Raw genomic sequence first — 19,583 nt, 5'->3', positions numbered from 1 at the left:
GGTCCTCTTGTAGTAAACCAGAATTCCTGATTAGCATCCAAATGTACAACTGGCCTTTCCAAATCTGCTACATTTCATCCAGGCAAACTGTTCTCTGACTTGGACAGTGGGGAGATTCACAAAAGCCTGCAGTTTTTTAAATGAGATCTGAAATTTTAATTCACAATTTTTTTTTCATTTGGGTTTGCAGTCTTCCTTATTTTAACTGGGAAATGGCTGTGACTGCTCTTGCTATGCCTCGTATAATATTTATAAAGAATGTCCTAGTAAGTAAGAATTTAAGACACTGAAATTCACTAATAATCATGCATACAATTTTCAAAACAACCTGAGGGATTTGAATACACAATGTTCTTCCACCTCTAACCCTTCCCATACGTCTGTCTTTATCATCCACTGCAGTGTCGTACCTACTTCAGGGCTCACTCCTCCAAACGCATAACGCAGTCGCAGTTCCAGGAAGCCAATAATGATGGAGGGGGGTGTGTGTGCTGTGTCTTCAGAGTAAAATCTTTCCCGGGGAAGGAATGCACACACAGAGCTCTGTCAGCAAACAAAAAGAAGGGAAAGGAAAAGCAGAGAAGAAATGGTGATTGATTCCTACAGCTCTTACGCTAACTGAAATGAGTCAACTTATCTTATGCTGTTAGATCCTCTACCCACATCAGCAGCATTGCTTCAGGGGGCTCTCTGGATCTCAACAGATGGACACCAAAGATCACAATTATTCTTTTCTTATGTTAATATAACTCGGCACAGAAACAAATCAAAAAAAAGTATAAACTGTCTGTTTATTTTTTAAGTCAGGATAATAAAGAGTCTTTAAAATTTCACAGAGAAGGGTACGTATCCCACGTAGAAAACTCAGTCTTGCAGTTCCCGTTAATTTTAATGTGATTTGTACAGTCAGTTCGTGAACGCCAAAAATACCTCTCACAGTGAAACACATACATGACCCTGTTGTTTTATTGCATCCTTTGATGATCAAGTTTGTGTATTTTGCCCTTTGTAGACAATACACATCCTAAAATCTTGTTTACAGTTCCCTGTTAGTATTACAGTGACTGACCACATTTTAAGATCATATGCAAATCTGTAGATTTTGTTTTCCTGCCCCTATCTGTATAGTTATTTGCACTGATGAGATCTCCCCCCTGAGTCTTCTCTTCTCCAGGCTGCAGACCCGGCTCTCTCAGCCTCTCCAGGCCAGCTGGAGGCCAGTCACTAGTGATACGTGCACCACAGGGGCTGATACTGGGACCACTACTATACAACACCTTCATTAATGACAAGGATGATGAGACAAGGGTGCACCCTCAGCAGCTTTGCAGATAATCCATGGCTCTATGGGCTCCCAGGCTCACCAGTGCTACCAAATTATTCATCTAGGACCCTACAGAAAGTCTGAAATACAGCCAGGAACTTACCCTAGTTGTCTTGGCATTGGGCTAGCATCGTGGCATTGAACCAGCCTTCAGAGGCCTGGCTCCAGGATAACGACAGCATTAGTGGGAAGTGTTTGTCCAAATCACTTACTGCTATTCTCAATCTCAAGTCCCATCTGTAAGTAGAACTTGTCTGGGAATATTTTATGCAGAATTTCTCCAAAAAAGCACAAAATTCAGAAGCAGGCCAGAACTTTGACATGCATTACTGGAAATTATCTCAATTTCTAATACAGTTTTGCGTTTGGATAGGAATTTCCCCAAAACTGCACTCTGTTTGAATTAAGGGGTTTGGTTCTGCCATTTAGACTGGGGTATTTTTTTATTATTGTTTCAAGTAGATGCCTATTAATTATATCAATTATTGACCTATATGTTGTATTAATTATTGTTAAAATTGATAACAGAGAAAATCACATCCTAACTCCCCTCCTCCTTTTTTTTGCATTTTGCTACATTATTCTCCTTAGCCTAGGAGCCCCAGTAACAGCTGGGGAGCAGAGTGCTTGCCACTGAGTGCTCTGGCAATATAAACTGCTAGAGATTTTATTCTTTTTTTTAATAAGATGGTTCCGTATCCACTTTTTCTGCAAGAATTCAGTTCCTGAAAAAAATTCCCTGAAAGCAAAAGAGAGTATCAGCTCCTGTTGTAACAATATGATCACACACATCAGTCAAAAAGACCTTGAAGAGAGCCCTTGGCTTTCCTTGAGGTGAGAAGTACCAGATGTGCCACCAGGCTGTCAGCATCACCTGTCTCGGGCAGAGCGGGTTGCCCACAGATTCTGAGCTGTCTGTGTGGCTCTCAGTGATGAAATCACTGAACTGGAATAAGCCAGGTAGCCGTTTCTGACAGCAGAATTTCAACAACTGCCAGGCTCTTTCAAACTGAAAAGCAAAGAGCAAAACTAGCATCATCACATCAGATACTATTTTGTGAGAGAAGTGTGTGTCTTTGAAGCAGCGGCAGCCTGGGAAGGGTACATGAAATTCTTTATTTCACAAAGCTGTTGGAACAATACAGTTTTTCTCAAATCCAGCTATAGAAATGAATTTGAAATACTCTTCTTCTCAGATCCACGATCTTGTTATTGGATTCATGTAATCAGATCCCTGTTGCATATGAAGGGTGATGGCCTGCACCTAGAAAAATATTTGGGCACCTAAAGCAGAGCTTAGGCACTGAAGCTTTGCCAACCCCCTACACCATGAAGCCACGTCACTGGTCTCAGACACGCTCTCAGATTGCTGTGCCATTCTGTGTACATGTGCATTTCCTTCTGGCCCTTTTGGGAAGCAGAAAGCCTCTGGCATTTGTCACAGTGGTGATCCTCAAACACTTCTTAATTCAAAACATGTTACTCAGAGGTTGGCATTGGTGGAAGGGTACATAGGTAAGGAAGAAGAAACACTAATTATTTACACAGCCCAACAAGACTCAAGAACCTGAATAAATTAACCAGGCTCCTAAAATTACTCTGTGGTCAATGGCTGCTTCAGAGCCAATATAGACCAGGACCCTTAAGACTGGACTTAACCCTTTGGTGGAGCCTCACTCTTTTCTTCAGCTGTATGGGAAACTGTCTTCCCAGGTTTGACAAATAATTAGTGACTAGAGTTTTGCAATACAAATAACCTTACGATCCCCTTTCTGAAGGAGGAGGGAGCTGGGGCAAATGGACTGCTCAGGACCGTTGCTCATATCCAAGTCTGATAGGTATTGTGAACTGGACCTCTTTGGTTTTCAATTAAATACGAAATATTTTTAGTTGCAGGCTAACAGTAGCAGTTTCCTTCTACTTTTTTTTTTCCTGGGAATGTTGCAAATAACAAAAAAAGCATCTTTTTTATTGTGCTGTTGTGTTGTTATGCTTCTGACTCTCTGTCATGTTTTGATCTTTTCCTTTGTTCCTTTGCTTAGATCTTTTAAGTAAATATCTGACTTAGCCATCCAGCCACACAGTAGGCTTTTTCTCCACATGAGCCATAGTCTCTGCTGGATACCCCATTAAAGTCATTTTTATTACACTGCTTGCTTCCAAAAAACTCTTGCAGGGCTGGTCATAAACAGAATGTGTGTAGGAGAGTCTACACGGTATATTAATTCTCATCACACATCTTATGCATTTCACATGTCTTTAAAAAGTTGCTCTAAACTCAACAAAATTGTCTGAATCTACCTGAAAGAGGGTGTAAAAAAATGTGTTTTACATCTTGCAAGGAGCAGTCAATATTCCATGTACAGGGATGTGCATATAGTTCACTTAGGCACTTCCAATGCACCACTGTGCACTACTGACCCAGAACTATTCCATCTTTGCTACGTTTATCTTTATAATGACACTTTTCTATCCTGGGAGTATTATGTGTCCCCTACAGATAGGAAGGGGGCCAGTAAAGAGAGACTGAAGTTCATAGCTGCTGGTCTAAAGACTGCCTTTAGATGCTGGGAGATCCCAGGCTTGGCATTTCCCACTGGCTGGGAAGAGTCTGTCAAAGGCATCAAATTATTAAGAAAAGTTAAGCTTGGGAATCTACATGAAAACTGAGTTGAATGAGCAGGTCTCCAACGATCTTCCCGAACATTTCTAGGAAGAGCGTGCAAATAAATAGAACAAAATAATGTTCTAGTGCAAGCTGTGTGGTTTCCTCCTGCAGGAGCTCTTACCAACATGAAAGCCAGCATCTCCCTGAATTCCTCTTGCGTAATTATGGCTTCACATTACATTTGTTTTCCTGATGATTTAGGAATGAGCTCCAATACACACAGACTGCATCCGATTTCACTTGCTGAGGTACATCCCACATCCCAGTTGTCTATACTGGATTGCCATTGGAACGTGATGTGGCTCCAGTCCGGTTTGGGTTTCTTTTCCACCAAAGGGTGGGTATGGGAGCAGAGGAGAAGGGCCAGAAGGGTATGGACGTAGGCTCAGGTCTTGCTCCAGTAGGTGTCAGGATGCAGGTAAAGTGCACTCCTGGAGCTGAGGACTTTGAGGTAATTTTCATCTGATGAACTAGATGTAGGTAGCCACACACTCCCTGTAGAGGTGGTTGACCCAATGTTTTTCCAGGCACACCATCACTCCTTTGGGAATTGAATACATCTATCCTTGCTGTCACTGGCACAGATACCGTATGGAAGGGCACTTTTCCACCTTCACAATCCTATTTATGGAAACATGGAGTTGTAAAGATACTGGCTGTTCACTTGGGTCAGATTAGCCCACGTGCACGACACAAGGTGATGGAAAAGAAAGGTGGCTTCTAGCATCCCCTGTTACTGCTCATATAACAAGCCATGGCCACACGCATACTAACTCTGAAATTTCTCTGTTTTTACAGCTGATGATCAAGAAAAGCCATGCGGGAGCTGTCACAGGGGGCAGCATTTGAGAACTCAAACCAGAGGCTCATTTAGCCTACAGAGCACCAGACCAGGTGGTCAAACCATGACAAAACATGTTTTGAGAGCTGACGGGAGACATCATATTATGCTAACTCAACTCTTTAGGTAAGTACCAATCAACTTCTGCAGTCAAAAAAGGACCATAAAGCAGATCCATTTCCTTAGCCAAGGGCAAATAGTACTTTTCACTGCAGACCTGTGGGGTACCCGAGTGTGCAAGCTGTTCCGTTGCTGGCAAGGTTGTATTTTGATGTAAGCATTACATAGTGTTTTTCTTGTCATTTAGAGATAACACACATAGCTGACCATTGTGGATTGATTTAGAAACTTGATCAGACAATCAGGCAGCTTGCATTTCCTCAGTAAAAAGGAAGGTTTGCTGTCTATCTGTCCAGCATCACTGGCTCTTGTTGCACAGCCCACTGCATGATGAGTGTAAGGTAGCTCTTGCTGCTAGTTTCCATTTCTATGTTTTTCCCAGATAAAAGGACAAAATCATTAAACACTGGCTGGCCATTTCGTTTCACATGAGCAAAGATGATGTCACAGTATGCTGGTTTCTAAATAAAAGTTTAATGATTTGACAATTGGCAAGAAAAAGAGCAGGCACTTTTAGGTTATATACTCGTACACACAAGAAACAACTTTATTTCTCGTAATAGATGATGAGCAGCATGGGTCTGTGGCTGCCAAAGCGAGCGTACCCCTGAGTGCTGACCTCTGCTAACCTCACCTGGCTATTTCACAAAGCCATCATCATCAAGGCAGCAAGTACCATACCTGTACTCCCACATCACGGGGAACCATGCGGCCGCATTTCCCTCTCCCCTGTCTCACAGCCTCTTGCTCAGAGATGGAGGGAAATCATTAGGAAGCTGGTAAAATTCAGAGCTTTCATCCTGCTTATGTTGTTAAAATTGAAATACTACTTCAGATAATTTTGAAGTGGTATAAAAAATTATTACCAGTAAGTTACTCATATACCCTACCCACAGATTTGCTTGCTCACCTGAACCTGAAAACTAAAGTCTCTGAAAATGGCTACCTAAACAGTACTTTCATGTTCCCATGTTAATGCCAAGGTAATTTGCAAATAATCTTTTTAATACTGTAAATAATGCTTCCTAATATAGTAAAAGGCCTATGAGTTGGTTTTGCTTCTTAAGTTTTAATTTTTGCCCTAAAAATGTCGGGATTATGCAATCTTTTTCTTGCTGTTTTTAAGGAACATTTCTCTAGACAAACTTTAAATATTCGCAGCGAATGTTAAGATCAAAGGGGAAAGATACCAGTCCTTCAACAAAAGTCTTTTCACTCCAAGATAGTAATTAACCAATAAAGTTAAACATGTAAATTATTATCGTTGTTGTTGTTGTAACAGTTAACAAAACCAAGTCCTACAGCCTAAAGAAGCTTTTCCTCGTCTCCACTCACCCTCCTGGCTCTTAAGACAACCTTTGGACTTTTTTTTCTTTTTTTTCTCTGGAAAGAAATAGATCCCCATACTTCCATCATAACAATCAGATTAAATAAAAGCCTTTCAGTATTACTAAAAAGCAAAAATAGCCTGAGATCATTTTTCCATCTCTTTTTCAAGCCATCTTTAGGAAGTGAGATAAAAATTTGTCATCCTGTGAAATGCCTAGTCTTTCCTGTTGGTGCTTTCTTCCCTCTCCCAGGTCTTCTCTTGAAATCAGGAAAGGGAGGTGGAAGAACTAGGAGCACCCATGGACAGCAAGTCACACCACAGCTGAGGCTTTTTATACAGGAAGGTGTGTTACCGTAAAAACTTCACTCTAACATTTATTATGGAGCATAATATCATCTATAATAATATATAATAATCTAATATATAATGTATAGTGTATAGTGTATAATATTAGGGTAATATATGATGCAATGGCATCCACTGGTGGTGTGTGGTGGGAGAACCAAGACAAAGCCCCATTACGTGATGTCCACATAAAAACCTCTCCGCACGTGTCTGAGATAACATGGGGGGATGTCCTCAGCACTGCTCTCTGCCGCGCCTCAGCACCCTCCTCCTCGCCTGGCCTCACCTGCAGAGCCTGCTCCTGCCCCATCCCTCAGCTCCCTACTCCCACCCCTCCACAACCACCAGCACTCCCAAGCCCCCCAAGCTTTTTGGCCAGGCCACTCTGAGGGGCATGCTGTACTCAAGGGCCTTATTTTCAAGCTCGAGCGCTTCTGCAGAGCGCAGCTTATCGTGGCGTCAGCACCAGCCGCGTGCAAGCACAGTTTTGCTCCCCCATCCCCGTCCTCCCCCATCACCCCCCGCAGCGCGGAGACTTCGCGGGACGTTCAGCCTGGGGTCCTGTGGCTCCAGAAAGATGTCCCCCAAGTGACTGCGCTGCAGGGGCAGGCGGCAGAAACAGATGAACGCTTGACCCGCCAGGCTGCAAGAGCCGAGTGTCTCTCATGGACAGAAAGCAGGTGCAGCCACGGACACACTCTGAAGATGCAGCAAGGTGGCTGCAGGGCAGCAGGGGCAACCGGCCCCGTGCCCTCAGGGGCGCGCAGCGCCCAGCGCTCCCCCCCGGCCGCAGTCGGGGCGCTGCCCGAGCAGCAGGCGAGGCGGGGCGAGCGGCTCGGCCCCCGGGGGCGGGGGGCGGTCCGACCCCCCGGCCCCGCCGCCGCCCCCCGGCTGCGCTGCCGCTGCGGGCGCTGGCGCGGCGGCGGGCGGATGGCGGCGGAGCTGGGAGCGGGGCTGCGCATCTTCCGCGATGTGAGTACGCGGCGCCCTTGGTACGACCCCCTCCCTCCAGCACAGGCAGCAACTGCAAGCCGGGGGGAGGGGGTGGGGGTGGGGGCGTCTTTTTTTTATGTTTTGCCTTTTTTCCTTGTCTCTCCGCTGCTTTTTTTTTTTTTTCCTTTGCCTCCCCCCCCCCCCCCCCCCCCTTTTTTTTTCTTCTGGAGCCACGATTACCTCCGTGGGGTGTAAGGGGGTGTAAGCCCCGCGAGACTGTGGGTCTTTCCCCTTTCCTTTTCATTTCCCTTTCCCTGTTCCCTTCCCCCTTCCTTTTTTTTTTTTTTTTTCCCCCAAAAAATGTTTTTACCATTTAAAATGTTAATGAGGGGAATGAGTTTGCTTCTGATGGCATGCATGCATGAGGAGAGCAGGTTAGCAGTTGGGGGTGGTTAGGAGAGGTGCTGGGTGAAAACACTGTTTGGATTTTTATTACTTTTAACTTTTTTCCGGGCTTTTCACTGAAGAGTTTCTCACCCTGCAAAAGTTTTTTCCCAAACTGTGCAGGCTCCCTCCCATCCCATTAGACCCTGACGGCTTTGAGGTTCCCAGGGTTGATGTGCAGAGCAACCCTGAGACCCTCTGCCCTTTGAGATAGAGGCCAGCGAGGTGCTGCCCTGTGCACCCGGCCGGCCTGCCCTTCAGGGATGCTGTGCTAGAGCATCACCAAGGTCTCAGCATCTCACAACATGCAGCTGGGAAGATTTTTGTCTAAATTTGCCCAGTACAGAGTGTTTCTTTGGCCCATGGCAAGTCCTGATGAAAGGCAGGCTCCCACCCAAAGATGTCCAAAGTATCCCCTGTCCTTGGTGAGACCTACGAAACTTTAGACCAATTCTGCTCCCAACTCTGATCTACTTCAGGCCAAATACTGGGGTTAGTCCACAGTATCAGCTGGAAATGACATGTTCTGTATTAAAGGATCCTTCATCTAGATGTTTCCTTGTATGTGCCCAGATTAACTTCCCTAACCTTTTCCTCAAATGATTTCAAGCAGCCCTCATCCACTTCTCTCCTGATTTCTCTAGCCTCCATGAGAAATCATTTAAATTAGACTCTTTGTTTACTTTTATTATTATTGTTCAAGTGTGTAATGCAAGTGCAGCTTTTTTGTCTTGTAAATACCACTTGTAAGAGAAACAGGACAATTACAGGCACACGTCACAAAGACAGGAGAGAAACCTAAGTTGCTAGGAAAGAGTTAAAAAACATGGAATGGAGCCAACTCTCCAGTTCAGCTCAGCACACTGGGTTGGGAAACTGTACATGGTCAGAATATCTGATAAACTGAAAACATTTAATTTCACCCAAAGGTTTAAAAAAAAAAAAAAAAAGGAAAAGAAAATCAAATTAAAATCTCTTGTTTAATTTTCAGCAATTTCTTAAACCAGTGTCAGGTTCATATTTATAGAAAAGCAGGTGCCTTTCGCAAAACTGGTGAAGAGGAGGGAGGGGGCTGCTGCCGTACTTCTGCACTTACATCTGGAGGAAAACCTTAAATTCAAACCTAGTCTCTGCCTGCTTCAAAGCAGGGACAGGACCCGGGGGGCCCTTCCTGTGAGAGTACACCCATGTCATAGGTATTTGGGGGTGTGCAGCCCTGTGATTACCACTCAGTGAAGCACCTCCACCTGCATGCACACTTAACTGTAGATTAGACCAGGCAGCAAGAGACAGGCGATAAGGCTGCACAGAAAGGGCAGGTGGTGAGGTCCTGGTCCCACTGGGGGACAGGCAGAGACCTGATTTCTCCTGCAACCTCCTCCCTAGTTTTGTATCAAAGTCCCTATCAGGTGTCCAAAGAACATTAACATTTCCTTAAGGGTTGGTGCTTTAAAAAAAATATTTAAAATTAATTATCCCACACTTTTAAGTAATAATAAAGACATAAAATTCATTAATTAATTTATTAATTAAAAAAAGGAAAAATTACTTACGCAGAAACTTCTGCCACCCTTGACCCATATTTGTGGGGCATTTCTAGTTGATTGAAACTCCGTTGCTGCAGCTGTCCTAGTCCTGTACATCCATAAGCCAAGTGTGAGAACCTAGCGCTCTTGCTCACAGAGAAGTCTTGAACAGGTGTGGGCTGCGTCACCTGGTGTGGCTGTAACACCTGTGTGGCTCTGCTTGGGCCCTTGCTACTTGCGGCCCAAGTCACTAGTTAATATAATATAATACAACATCTGTTAATATTGCTTGGGTTCACGCCGGGCGTATTTATCCCTTTGCTGAAGGACGTCTTGCTCTTTCCCATCAGACGTGCTTGTGCAGCGTGCCCGCAGCAGTCAGCTCAGCCCAGGCACCTGCAAGGTGAGCAGTGGGGTTTCAGCACTGGCCCCTTTGGTGTGCATCTACCTGGGGGCACCCACCGTTCCCTTTTATCAGGTGTAACTGGGCAGAAGAAAGCCATTAGATCTCAGAGCACTGTGTTTCTCCACCCTCCCCAAATTTCACAAATCTCTCCACTTCCAGCTGAAAATCTGCAAAACTTTGCGGCACGCTGGCTTTGCTATCTGTTAACACGTAGTTAGTAACTGCAGAGCAGGACCAAGTCCTACGGGCAGCACGGTGCTTGACAAGCAGGCTGATTTTTTCCTTCAGGTGACACAAAAAGGAAACGAGGCTGCTTGCCAGTGAGATAGGAGAAAGACGAACATTTCCCCAAAAATTCCAGCCAAACCTGCCAGGAATCTAGGAGTGTATTCTACCTGTTAGGGATTGTAGAAAAAGTTTTCATTTTGTTCTACTAATGCCTTTAATGATCTTTCCTTTGCTCTGCATTTAGTCTTTAGTTCTCATTAGGAGAAAATTTCCAGTTTAAGAGTATAAATTTTAAACACCTAAATAGTCCAACCCTCATACTGAAAATTGAGTTGCAAATGTAATTTATTTGGATGCATAGGGAGCAAAGATGTCATCTTGACTGAGTTTATTTCATACTCTGTGCTGTGAACTTGGTCCAATGCAAAGTTCAGCTTAGAGACCATCGGTGAAGTCCTGGATGTGGGTCACAATGCCGTTAGTTCCTCGCCAACCCCACCCTACAGAGTACAGTCACAAAGATGCTCTGACAGAGCTTGGTACCTGGATCCTTGGATTTCTCATTTGGTTTCACCTCTAGGAGCAGAGCAGTTATGGCATGTGCTTGAGAAGCTGTTTAAATACTCATTTCCATTGCCATCAGCTCTCAAAAATATGTGCCCATTTTGAAGCTCTTTACTGATATTCATAGCAGCAATAGAAAATACATTCTGAAGATTTGCTTCCTTCCCTTGCCAAAATTTGTTATAGCGCTGCCTGGATGACTCCCCATTGCGGTTCAGGCTGAAGGAGCAATGGGGACTACATATGGCAACATAGTAGGATGACAACGGATGGCAATTGCACATATCTGAAGTGTCACGTGGTGACCCATGCCACAGCAGAACCACCTCATCTGGAGAGTAGGGAGCAAAGAAACTGGAGGAGACCCCCTCTGTCACTTTCATTCCCTATCCCTGACCCCTTCTCCAAAGTGTGGAATAACGTGGTGGTACCAGCGGTGGGACTCCAGCAGGGACAGATGGGCACGCTGGCATGTCACCAGCAGTCAGAGAGGGCCAGTGCACCTGCATACAGTCCTGGATGGGTTGGTGCTGTGTCCCCTCACTGATAGTAGGGCTGTGCCTGAAAGGCTCTGCCATGTCTCCTTGTAGGATGCATCTCCCAGTATTGTCTTCTCAGACTTTGCGCAGTGAGTTGCAGACTATTGCCTACATATTTAAATAGCTTCTCCAGCAGGTGCCATTTACATTGGTGAGAAAAGGCAGACCTGCACACCGTGAGGGTAAGCTGGGGTCACACACAGTTTTTGTGGCAGAAGTATTGCAGGGAAGGATCTGCAGCAGGCACTCTTGTGCTGCCCTTGCCTTCCCAGCTTATAAACCTCTATGCTTTCCTTCTCCCCTTTCTTCTGTATCAGGTTTCTACTTGCTGGCAGAGCAGTCCTCAGATTTGCTCCCACACATCTGATCTGGCTGCCTCCCACGCCTAGTCTGATCCCTTCATGCCACCCAGCTCCTCACCTGACTTATCCCTTTGCTTCTTCCACCCACACAAACCCTGAGTCTTTCTCACCATCTCAGATGCTCAGCACATCCTCCCAGCTATCATCCTTGCTCTGTTTCTTTAAACCACTTCTCTCAACCCTGAATCCAGTATCGTGGTACCATATGGTATCAGGTTTTGTGCCCAAATATCATCCTTAAAAGCCATGCACAAACTAGAAAATAAAGATGGTTCTTGTTATGGTCTTGTTTTTCAGTGCATATGGTACAAGAGGAGTTAAAGAAAGCAATACTATGATGGAAGGATGGAGACACACTAAGGGCTTTTCAGTTTTATGTAGCCCTGTGAAAATATCATGCAGAGCTCAAACTATAAATGCCCACTAAATATAGCATTGTGTGTGATTAACTCATGAAAAAAAAAAAAAAAAGTGATACTGTTCTCTTTCTCTTTTTGTTTAGATATTAAGAAGAGCAGACAAGAATGGTAAGACCAGCCACATGTCTTTCCCCCGCCCCTTGGAAAAAAAATCCATCATTGATTCAGCATTTTAAGTCATGCTTTTAACATCTTAACAGGAAAACCAACCATCCCTCATGTCATTTTATGTTTTCTACAGGTTCAATGCAATGTATTTTGTTGTGCAGTGATCCTTTCTATGGGTTCTTTAAGGGCAGGTCTTGTGGTTTCACAATTTGGCGTGTGTGCTTGATTTGCACTTTGGGTGCATGTAGCTGTTTTCTTAATGACACTGTGTTCACAAGAAGGTTTGAAATACTTGTTAGTATTAGCTTCATCTTATTACATTTTAAAAACACCATAAGCTATATCTAGCAATCAGATTTGTTCCCTACATTTTGCAGTTATATATTTGTTCGGCACGTCAGTAGGAAGAATAAAGTCTTGAATTCAACTCACGTATTTATAACACAAAAGTCATGAGTTCTTTATTATGTTCTTAATCGAAAGTTTTGCCCTCATGCTACTAAGTGATTTTCCTTCCCTGTCTATTTTTTCCCTTTTTCGAATTCAGTAAATTGGAGCATAATACTGTAGGCTTCACAAGTGCTCCCTTTTGGCCACAGCAGGGGAAGGTCCTTGCTATAAGGACTACAAATGTAACCACTGGATTTTTTTGCTGATATACATAGTCATGGTCTTTAACCTGAGTTGAACTCCTTTTCCCCTCTCAGAATTGCTGCACAATTCTGGACAAGTTACGTTGTTGGTTTTGTGCCACATACCCTAGCAGAGAAAAGAAGCCACTACCATGTCCCTGTATCAACAGAGTGTGAGATTCTGTATGTTTGAGACTATAAAGAGCTTCTGTAGCTCTGCAGTTACCATAATAGTATTTATACTGAACTCAGATAACCAATTAGATCTTACAGGATGAGAAGGAAACATAAGCTTGCAATTATTTAGCACTGTAATACCAAAGTACTGGATGAAGGGAGATGCAAATTCTTGCGGAAGCATGGGCCAGACTTTGGTCTTTTCCTGCAAGCACTGAACAGTGTCAAACCCACAGCTCAGACAGGTTTAGCCCTGACAAGTAATTCCCAGGCCTCAGAAAACAGGTATTGTGTGGGTTTGGTAAAGTGTACTCTCAGGTGTCTGAAGGCAGAGGAATACCATTGAGAAAATCAGAGAGAATAACTTTCAAGGAAGAACTCTTGGACAGTAAGGGGCCAACTGTGCCTGTTGAGCAACCATTTACTGTTGCTGAGAGGGCAGTCCCACCCCCACAGCCCACCTCTGGTTGTTACTGCAGCCCCAACTCATGCAGCAGCCGGCACTTCCCACAACACCACAGCAGGCTCCTTTAGAGCTCAGAAGCCACAAAATCCATCACTGTAAGAGTTTTTTGGTAGTGTTTTTGTTACCTCCCTCAGTCAGCTTGCCCGTGGCTTGCAAGGGCAATGATGGTGCAAGTTGAATACTAAGGTGAGGGCTGGGGTGGGGAGAAGAAGGACCTTTCCCTTCACCAGTGCCTTTCCAGCTTAGCTACATACCAACCACAGCCAAGCTCGGCTGGCATCCTCCACAGACCTCTTTGTGGTGTTTGCAATAGATGTTTATGTGTCTACCCTGAAGACTGATGAGAGTCAGAGCGCATGGCACAGAGCAGCAGTCATCACCCCCCTGAAATCACAAAGAGCCCCTACAGCTCCGTGTCCCTGCTCTGGACTTTGAGCTTATGCTCTGTCCCAGTCCTGATGGATCCTACAACACTTTGGTGGTCAGGAGGACTTACAGTGCTCATTGGGGTTACCCCGCAGCTTATTATTTATGTGTTGCTATTAAAAAACAGGAAACAGCTCACATGATCAGTGACAAACTTGCTTGGTCCAGAACAACATGAAACCACATCAGCCCCAGAGGCTTTGGTCACTGGCATTCCTACCTGTATATGGATGCTTTACAACTTATTATTGGGACAGCAGTGGCTAAGTTCAGTCACTTTAGTTCTATTAATTTAAGTCCATGCACTTGAAATGGTTTCAGCTCTTACGTGCTTAACTTTGTTTGCTCAACCATCATTTGCCCTTCGGACTTCTAATCTAGCACTGCACAGGCTCATGCTGTATTAATAGGGAGGAGATGATTTGTTTTAAGGCTGGGAAGTTAAGTACCTTCTCAGAAAGGTTACTGGATATGCGAGCACGTTTACACTGTTGTTAACACAGATTATTAGCTTTTGTTAATGACAAGGATACTTACACTTCCAGTGTCACCCTTCTGTGCTACAGGAAACCAAGTATTAGCTCTACAGTAACAAATACTGTGTTACTGTCCATGACACAGCCCTGGTAAGTTCTCTCATATGCTTTTAATAGGACCCTCTCAGAGCTGCCATATTCCTTCTGTCTGTGAGACTGAAATACCTCCGAGAAATTTATCATCACAAACCTTACTAGATACTTGCCTGTCAGCAAGAAAAAAACCCATCCAAAACAGTGGATCAAGCTGATAAATAGGAATATTACAGGAGACAGTGTTCTTGCTATGAATTTAGGAACTGTGGAACTTCAGGTTAGCCATCCACAACCAGGAAAGGCGGTTGTTCTTGCAAAGACAATATAAAGTAAGAGATCAAGAGAGCCAAGAAATCCTGCTGAATTGCTGTTAAGTCAAAAATACTACAGTGGTTTCTGACAGCTGGGTTTAATTGATAAAGTCCTTTATGAAACAGTTATTCCCCTGTTTGAAAGAAGCTATACAAATATTGTTTCTTTTAGGGTGGTGGCTTCTTTCATTGCCAGCCTAGGTACATATATCATTCTGTTTCTTCCCATTTCTTCAAATACTTGCTGTACACTGCTTCCACAAGAGGATCAGATTCATAAACTCTTACCTGTAGTTCTTATTTCATGGCTGAGCAGCTCTGCTCTGTATGGAGCAGATCCATACTCCTCCCTTAACTGAAAAGGTCATGTGGTTTTCTTAGAGGGAAAACAGGGCAGCAAGGGAAAGAATATTGCATTACTAAGAAATATATGGTTCTTAATATTGTCAAAAGCAACAGAAAACCCTGAGGGGAGAAAAAGCAATTTCATAAAGGTGAGACGTTGCACGTTGACCTTTTGGAAAGGAGAAGTTCCAGGTTTGCATATCAAAATGAAATTTTGGTCAGGTTTACTTTGCAAAACTCCATGCATTTGAAGGAAAGCATGTGGATTGCACACAGAACTAATTTGGAAAAATTCCAGCTAAAGGGAAAGTTCTTCCATTTATTTCATTCCTTTTGCTATTTAAAACAAACTTAAACTCATTAAATTCCTCTCAAAAAGTAAAATCTTGTCCCTAGCCTGTAAGGGAGGGAGTAAAGAAATATGAGAAACTAGAACTGCCAAACGTAGTCCTTCCTAATAAAAAAAAAATAATTTATCTCCCTCATCTCACAGGCAACCGCAGTTGCCCCACATGTGTGACTGCAGCACCTGTATGCTCTTGTCTGTGGTGGTGTTTCTGTTCTGGTATGCTAAGAGGGACATGAGGCACCTCATTAGCCTTGCAGTGATTTGCAATCAAGTGAAATGGTATCAGCTGTTGGTAAAGGTCAGCCAGGGGCCTCTCCCGACCATGCAGCTTTGAGATACGCCCTGCTGGTATCGCCTCATGCTGTTATTCCCTCCTGTTAGCACAGGAATAGAAATTCAAATATAGACTATGTTGCAGAAATCCAGTCACAAACAGTCCGATGGTCAAAATGGAGAATATAAAAGGTAATAATCTACTGAGAACGCAACTCTTGGTCATGCAAGATTAACAGTCTTCCTTCAGCTGAGGGAAGTTGAAGCATCGACTCTGATGGTTCAACACTGACCAGAGGTAAGGAGTACCACAGAATAACGGGAGAGCAGAGCCCTGCCTTTGCCTGCGTCAAGGTGGGGATCATTTCTGTTCCCACCCTCCTGGGGAAGAAGGGGGCTGCTCTTTGCTTTTAGCAGAGTCTTTCTGCTTTATCGTCTCCTGCTTTCTTTTGTTGAGGGGAGCCTGGCTGCCGCAGATCTGTTCTCTTCTAACAGTGGAAAGAAATAACTCTGCGCCCAGTGGCGGGGCTGTGGGCTTACCTGGCTGTGGGCTGTGGAGTGTATGCGCCAGCACAACAGCCACCCTTTAAGGCCATGAGCCTCTTATCCTGCTCTGGGAACCTGGTGTTTAAAACTCCCTTTAACACTTTTCCGTGTGAAAACAGCCATCCAGTCAAACCTGGAGGGAGGAGGGAGTGACCCCCAGCCATGTCCTTCAGAAGGAGGACCTCATAGCTGTCTCTCTCCTCCACAAGTTTAGAACTGGTGTTTGATTATGGCCTTGTTGCAGACCTCCAGCTGCCACTCCCTACTCTCAGATCAGCTCCAAGCAGGAGCCCCAAAAAGGGCAGCTCTAAGATGACAGGTTTAGAAAAGATGGTTTGTGTAGAGATGCTGTTATTGACTTGCAAATAAAAGCCAGCTGTTAATGAGAAAGCATTGAGTATAAGCTATATCTCAAACATCCTTAAAGCTCATAAGAGGACGGTATTTGAAAACATAGTAAGTAATATCTGCTAGAGAAGCAGAGACTTTCCAGAAAAACAAGCCTTAACCGTGAGGAACACAGTAAACAAACAGTATGCTGCAGGCAGTCAGGAATGACTGCAACCAAATGAGGGGAAATTTAAAAACTGATTAAACAAAAGAAAACTAAAATTCTAGAGATGGCTTAACCAGAATATCAAACACCCAGCACAGGTCAGCAACAAAATGTTATTAATGCCAGAACCAGCGCATTTATGTCTGATTTCATTTTTTCTCTGACATTTCAAACAAGCACTCATTGAAAGCTTCCCCCCCCCCCCCCCGAAAATATATCTTTTATAATGTCATTGAACTAGAATCTGTAAAATTAAAAATACAGTCAGATGAGACTAATCTTGTTCTGTCATACATCTTCATTCAGCACCCCCAGATGTCCATACAGAGCAGGAACATCACACTTTCAAATGTAGTATTCTAAACCAGTATAAAATAGCACGATAATATACACACTACCAAAATTGTTGTTCATCACAGTGGTCTGGGAATTCCATCCCAGCTCTAAAACTATGCAAACATTAACCTGGCAAAACCCTGTGGGTCATAAATAAAAGATTCTTTATAAAAAAGCAAGTGCGGCAGTAGCATCCTATTGCTTCCACTGGTGTCAGTGACCAGAGAGATTGGTTCACAGAGTGTAAGTATTTGAGTTATCTGACAAGATGTCCACAGAACAACCACAAAGCCACTGAGCTGCACCTGTATGATGATCAAGGGCAAATCTTGTAACGCAAGAGTCAGTTTTGCAGAGACCAAATGTTTTCATATTCATTATTTATTGGCAGGACAAGCACTGACTTTGCAGGTGAGTCTTCTACCAGCTGCATCTGCTCGTGTCTCCAGGTGAGCTGTGGCAGGATGATAGCTGCCTCACTACAGCAATCCTCAGACAGTGACTTCTTAGTGGCTCTAGCTTGTATCTCAGAGTGCTAGTTTATGCCATTCCAGAGGACTGAGTGAATGCCTGTGAGAGGCAGGGGATGCACCTCAGGAAGGGGATCTCTTGAATCACCTCAACCTGAACTGTCAGAATTGGGCTGGAGGCTCTCTGAAGATTGTCACTTAGGGGATTAAACTGTTTCTTAAGGAAAATTTTAGAGTTGCACCAAAGCAAGGCATGCCGAGTTCCTGATTTCAGTATTTTTTCATCAGTCGGCATCTCCTAATCTGGGGCCACAGCATCCTGACATCTCATGAGGTCTTTGGCTAGCCCATGGACTGCCCACAGCCAGGCTGCTCGGTGGCAGCTCCAGCAGTGCATGGGCTCTTCCCTCCATGCACGTGGACCTGGTCAGATATGTCACAGTATAAGAGGGTGACCCACCTTTTGTGTGCCATTCCTTGAGGAAAAACAGCCATGTGCAGGAATCCCTCAGGGCAGCTCTATGCACCATGATACCCAGAAGGTATGAGCAGCCCATAGTAGCCACGTTTGAGCTATACATTTACTGGATGACTACAGACTATGTATTTTGGATGGGAGCCAGAGCACAGAAATTCTCTCAACTGCAGCATCACTGGTATGAGCTCCCAAATTATTCAGTCAGTACTGGTAAAATGGATGAGTAAGGCAAAGCCCATGTAGGACAGCCTCCAGGGACCCTTGCCATGCTACTGTTTGCTTCCTGACCACCTGGACAGACTGCAGACACCACCCTGGCTCCTGTTTCAAAGCCCCAGGCACTGCCTGGGTGGATTCCCCATCCCACCTCCCTGGGCTCTTCAGGTGCTGCAGGGCTGGAGTCTGTGCTCCAGATTCCAAACATTATTTCTGTAAAGAGAAAATGCCTACTTTAAATCTGAACCCTCTCCCTGTTAGCCTAGTCCCCTTGGGACCATTTGCTAAGCTTTTCCAGCATAACAGCTGGAATAATAGCTCAGAATAATTATTTCTGGTTAGATCAACACATAATACAGATCAGAGGCAATGAAAGCTTAGTGCATTTGCCCGGAATCTTTAAAGATTCAGCCTATATCTGTGCTTTTTTTTATGCAATCCCTTATGCCTAGACCCTAGTGGATATTACCAGCATACTCTTTGGCACACTGAAAATTATTATTTTGGCAGCTCTTCCTTGGTCTGATTCCAACCCATATGCCACTAATCAGGTGTTTTTCAACTTTTTCCGTATGTTTCGGTCCATCCATGCCTGTTGTCTTGTGTCCCCTCCCACTGCCTCATTCTCTCTGTATGTAGGGAAATACATTTCAGCACTCAAGTGCTCTGATCCAAACCTTTTACAGCAGGTATGGACTATCAGTTCCTTCTAAAAAGGCAAGTCACGCAGCAGGTCCCCAGGCGCAGGTGAGCTGGAGGGAGGACCCCCGTATATATTGCCTTCCCGCTGTGGTTGCTTCAGCCCTGCAGGGGACTGTGGCCCGAGTGAGGTGCTTTAAGGCTTTAAGTTCTTCAAAGCAGCCGTATTTCAAAAAGCTATAAAAGGGCTTTCACAACTCCCACGAGGGCTTTCACAACTCCCACGAGGGGTTTAGGGAGTCAGTTCCCATTGAGAGCTGTGAGGGCCTGGCTGGGGCTGTGGTTTTGGCCCTGGCCTTTCCCATGGCAGAAGGGACGGCTTCATTTTGAGCGCTGTCATTTCCTAGCCTCTGTTGTATGTTCCTGGAATGAGATACTTTCTGCCGCAGTGGATTTTGGTTTCACTTGTTATCTCTTCTCCCTCTGCTATTTTCTGCCCTACAAGGGCAAAGGGCTGTGCCTGTAGAGCCCCGGCCCTAAAGAACCGGACTGCCCTGGCAGGGCGCACGTCGCCAGCCTGGAGGCAGGCTGGGCACTGTCTGGTTGGGCAGGGACAGTGCCGTGGGCTCTGCTG

General features: G+C 44.5%; 1 protein-coding gene across 1 annotated transcript in view; it reads left to right on the top strand.

The window, feature by feature from the left end:
• The first annotated feature begins 7,557 nt into the window (after nucleotides 1–7,557).
• The window catches only part of NECAB1 (N-terminal EF-hand calcium binding protein 1), a 66,506-nt gene continuing 54,480 nt past the window's right edge, over nucleotides 7,558–19,583 (top strand). Inside the window, exons 1-2 of the mRNA XM_037382200.1 lie at nucleotides 7,558–7,600; nucleotides 12,133–12,157. Of these exons, the coding sequence (XP_037238097.1) occupies nucleotides 7,559–7,600; nucleotides 12,133–12,157 (67 nt within the window). The 5' untranslated portion in view covers nucleotide 7,558. The remainder of the gene's footprint in view (nucleotides 7,601–12,132; nucleotides 12,158–19,583) is intronic.

The sequence above is a fragment of the Falco rusticolus genome, chromosome 3 (genome assembly GCF_015220075.1).
Source record: "Falco rusticolus isolate bFalRus1 chromosome 3, bFalRus1.pri, whole genome shotgun sequence".
In the NCBI taxonomy this organism is placed as follows: Eukaryota; Metazoa; Chordata; class Aves; order Falconiformes; family Falconidae; genus Falco; species Falco rusticolus.
Note: the sequence above shows the minus strand (reverse complement) of the source record. Positions and strands in the feature narration are given on the sequence as shown.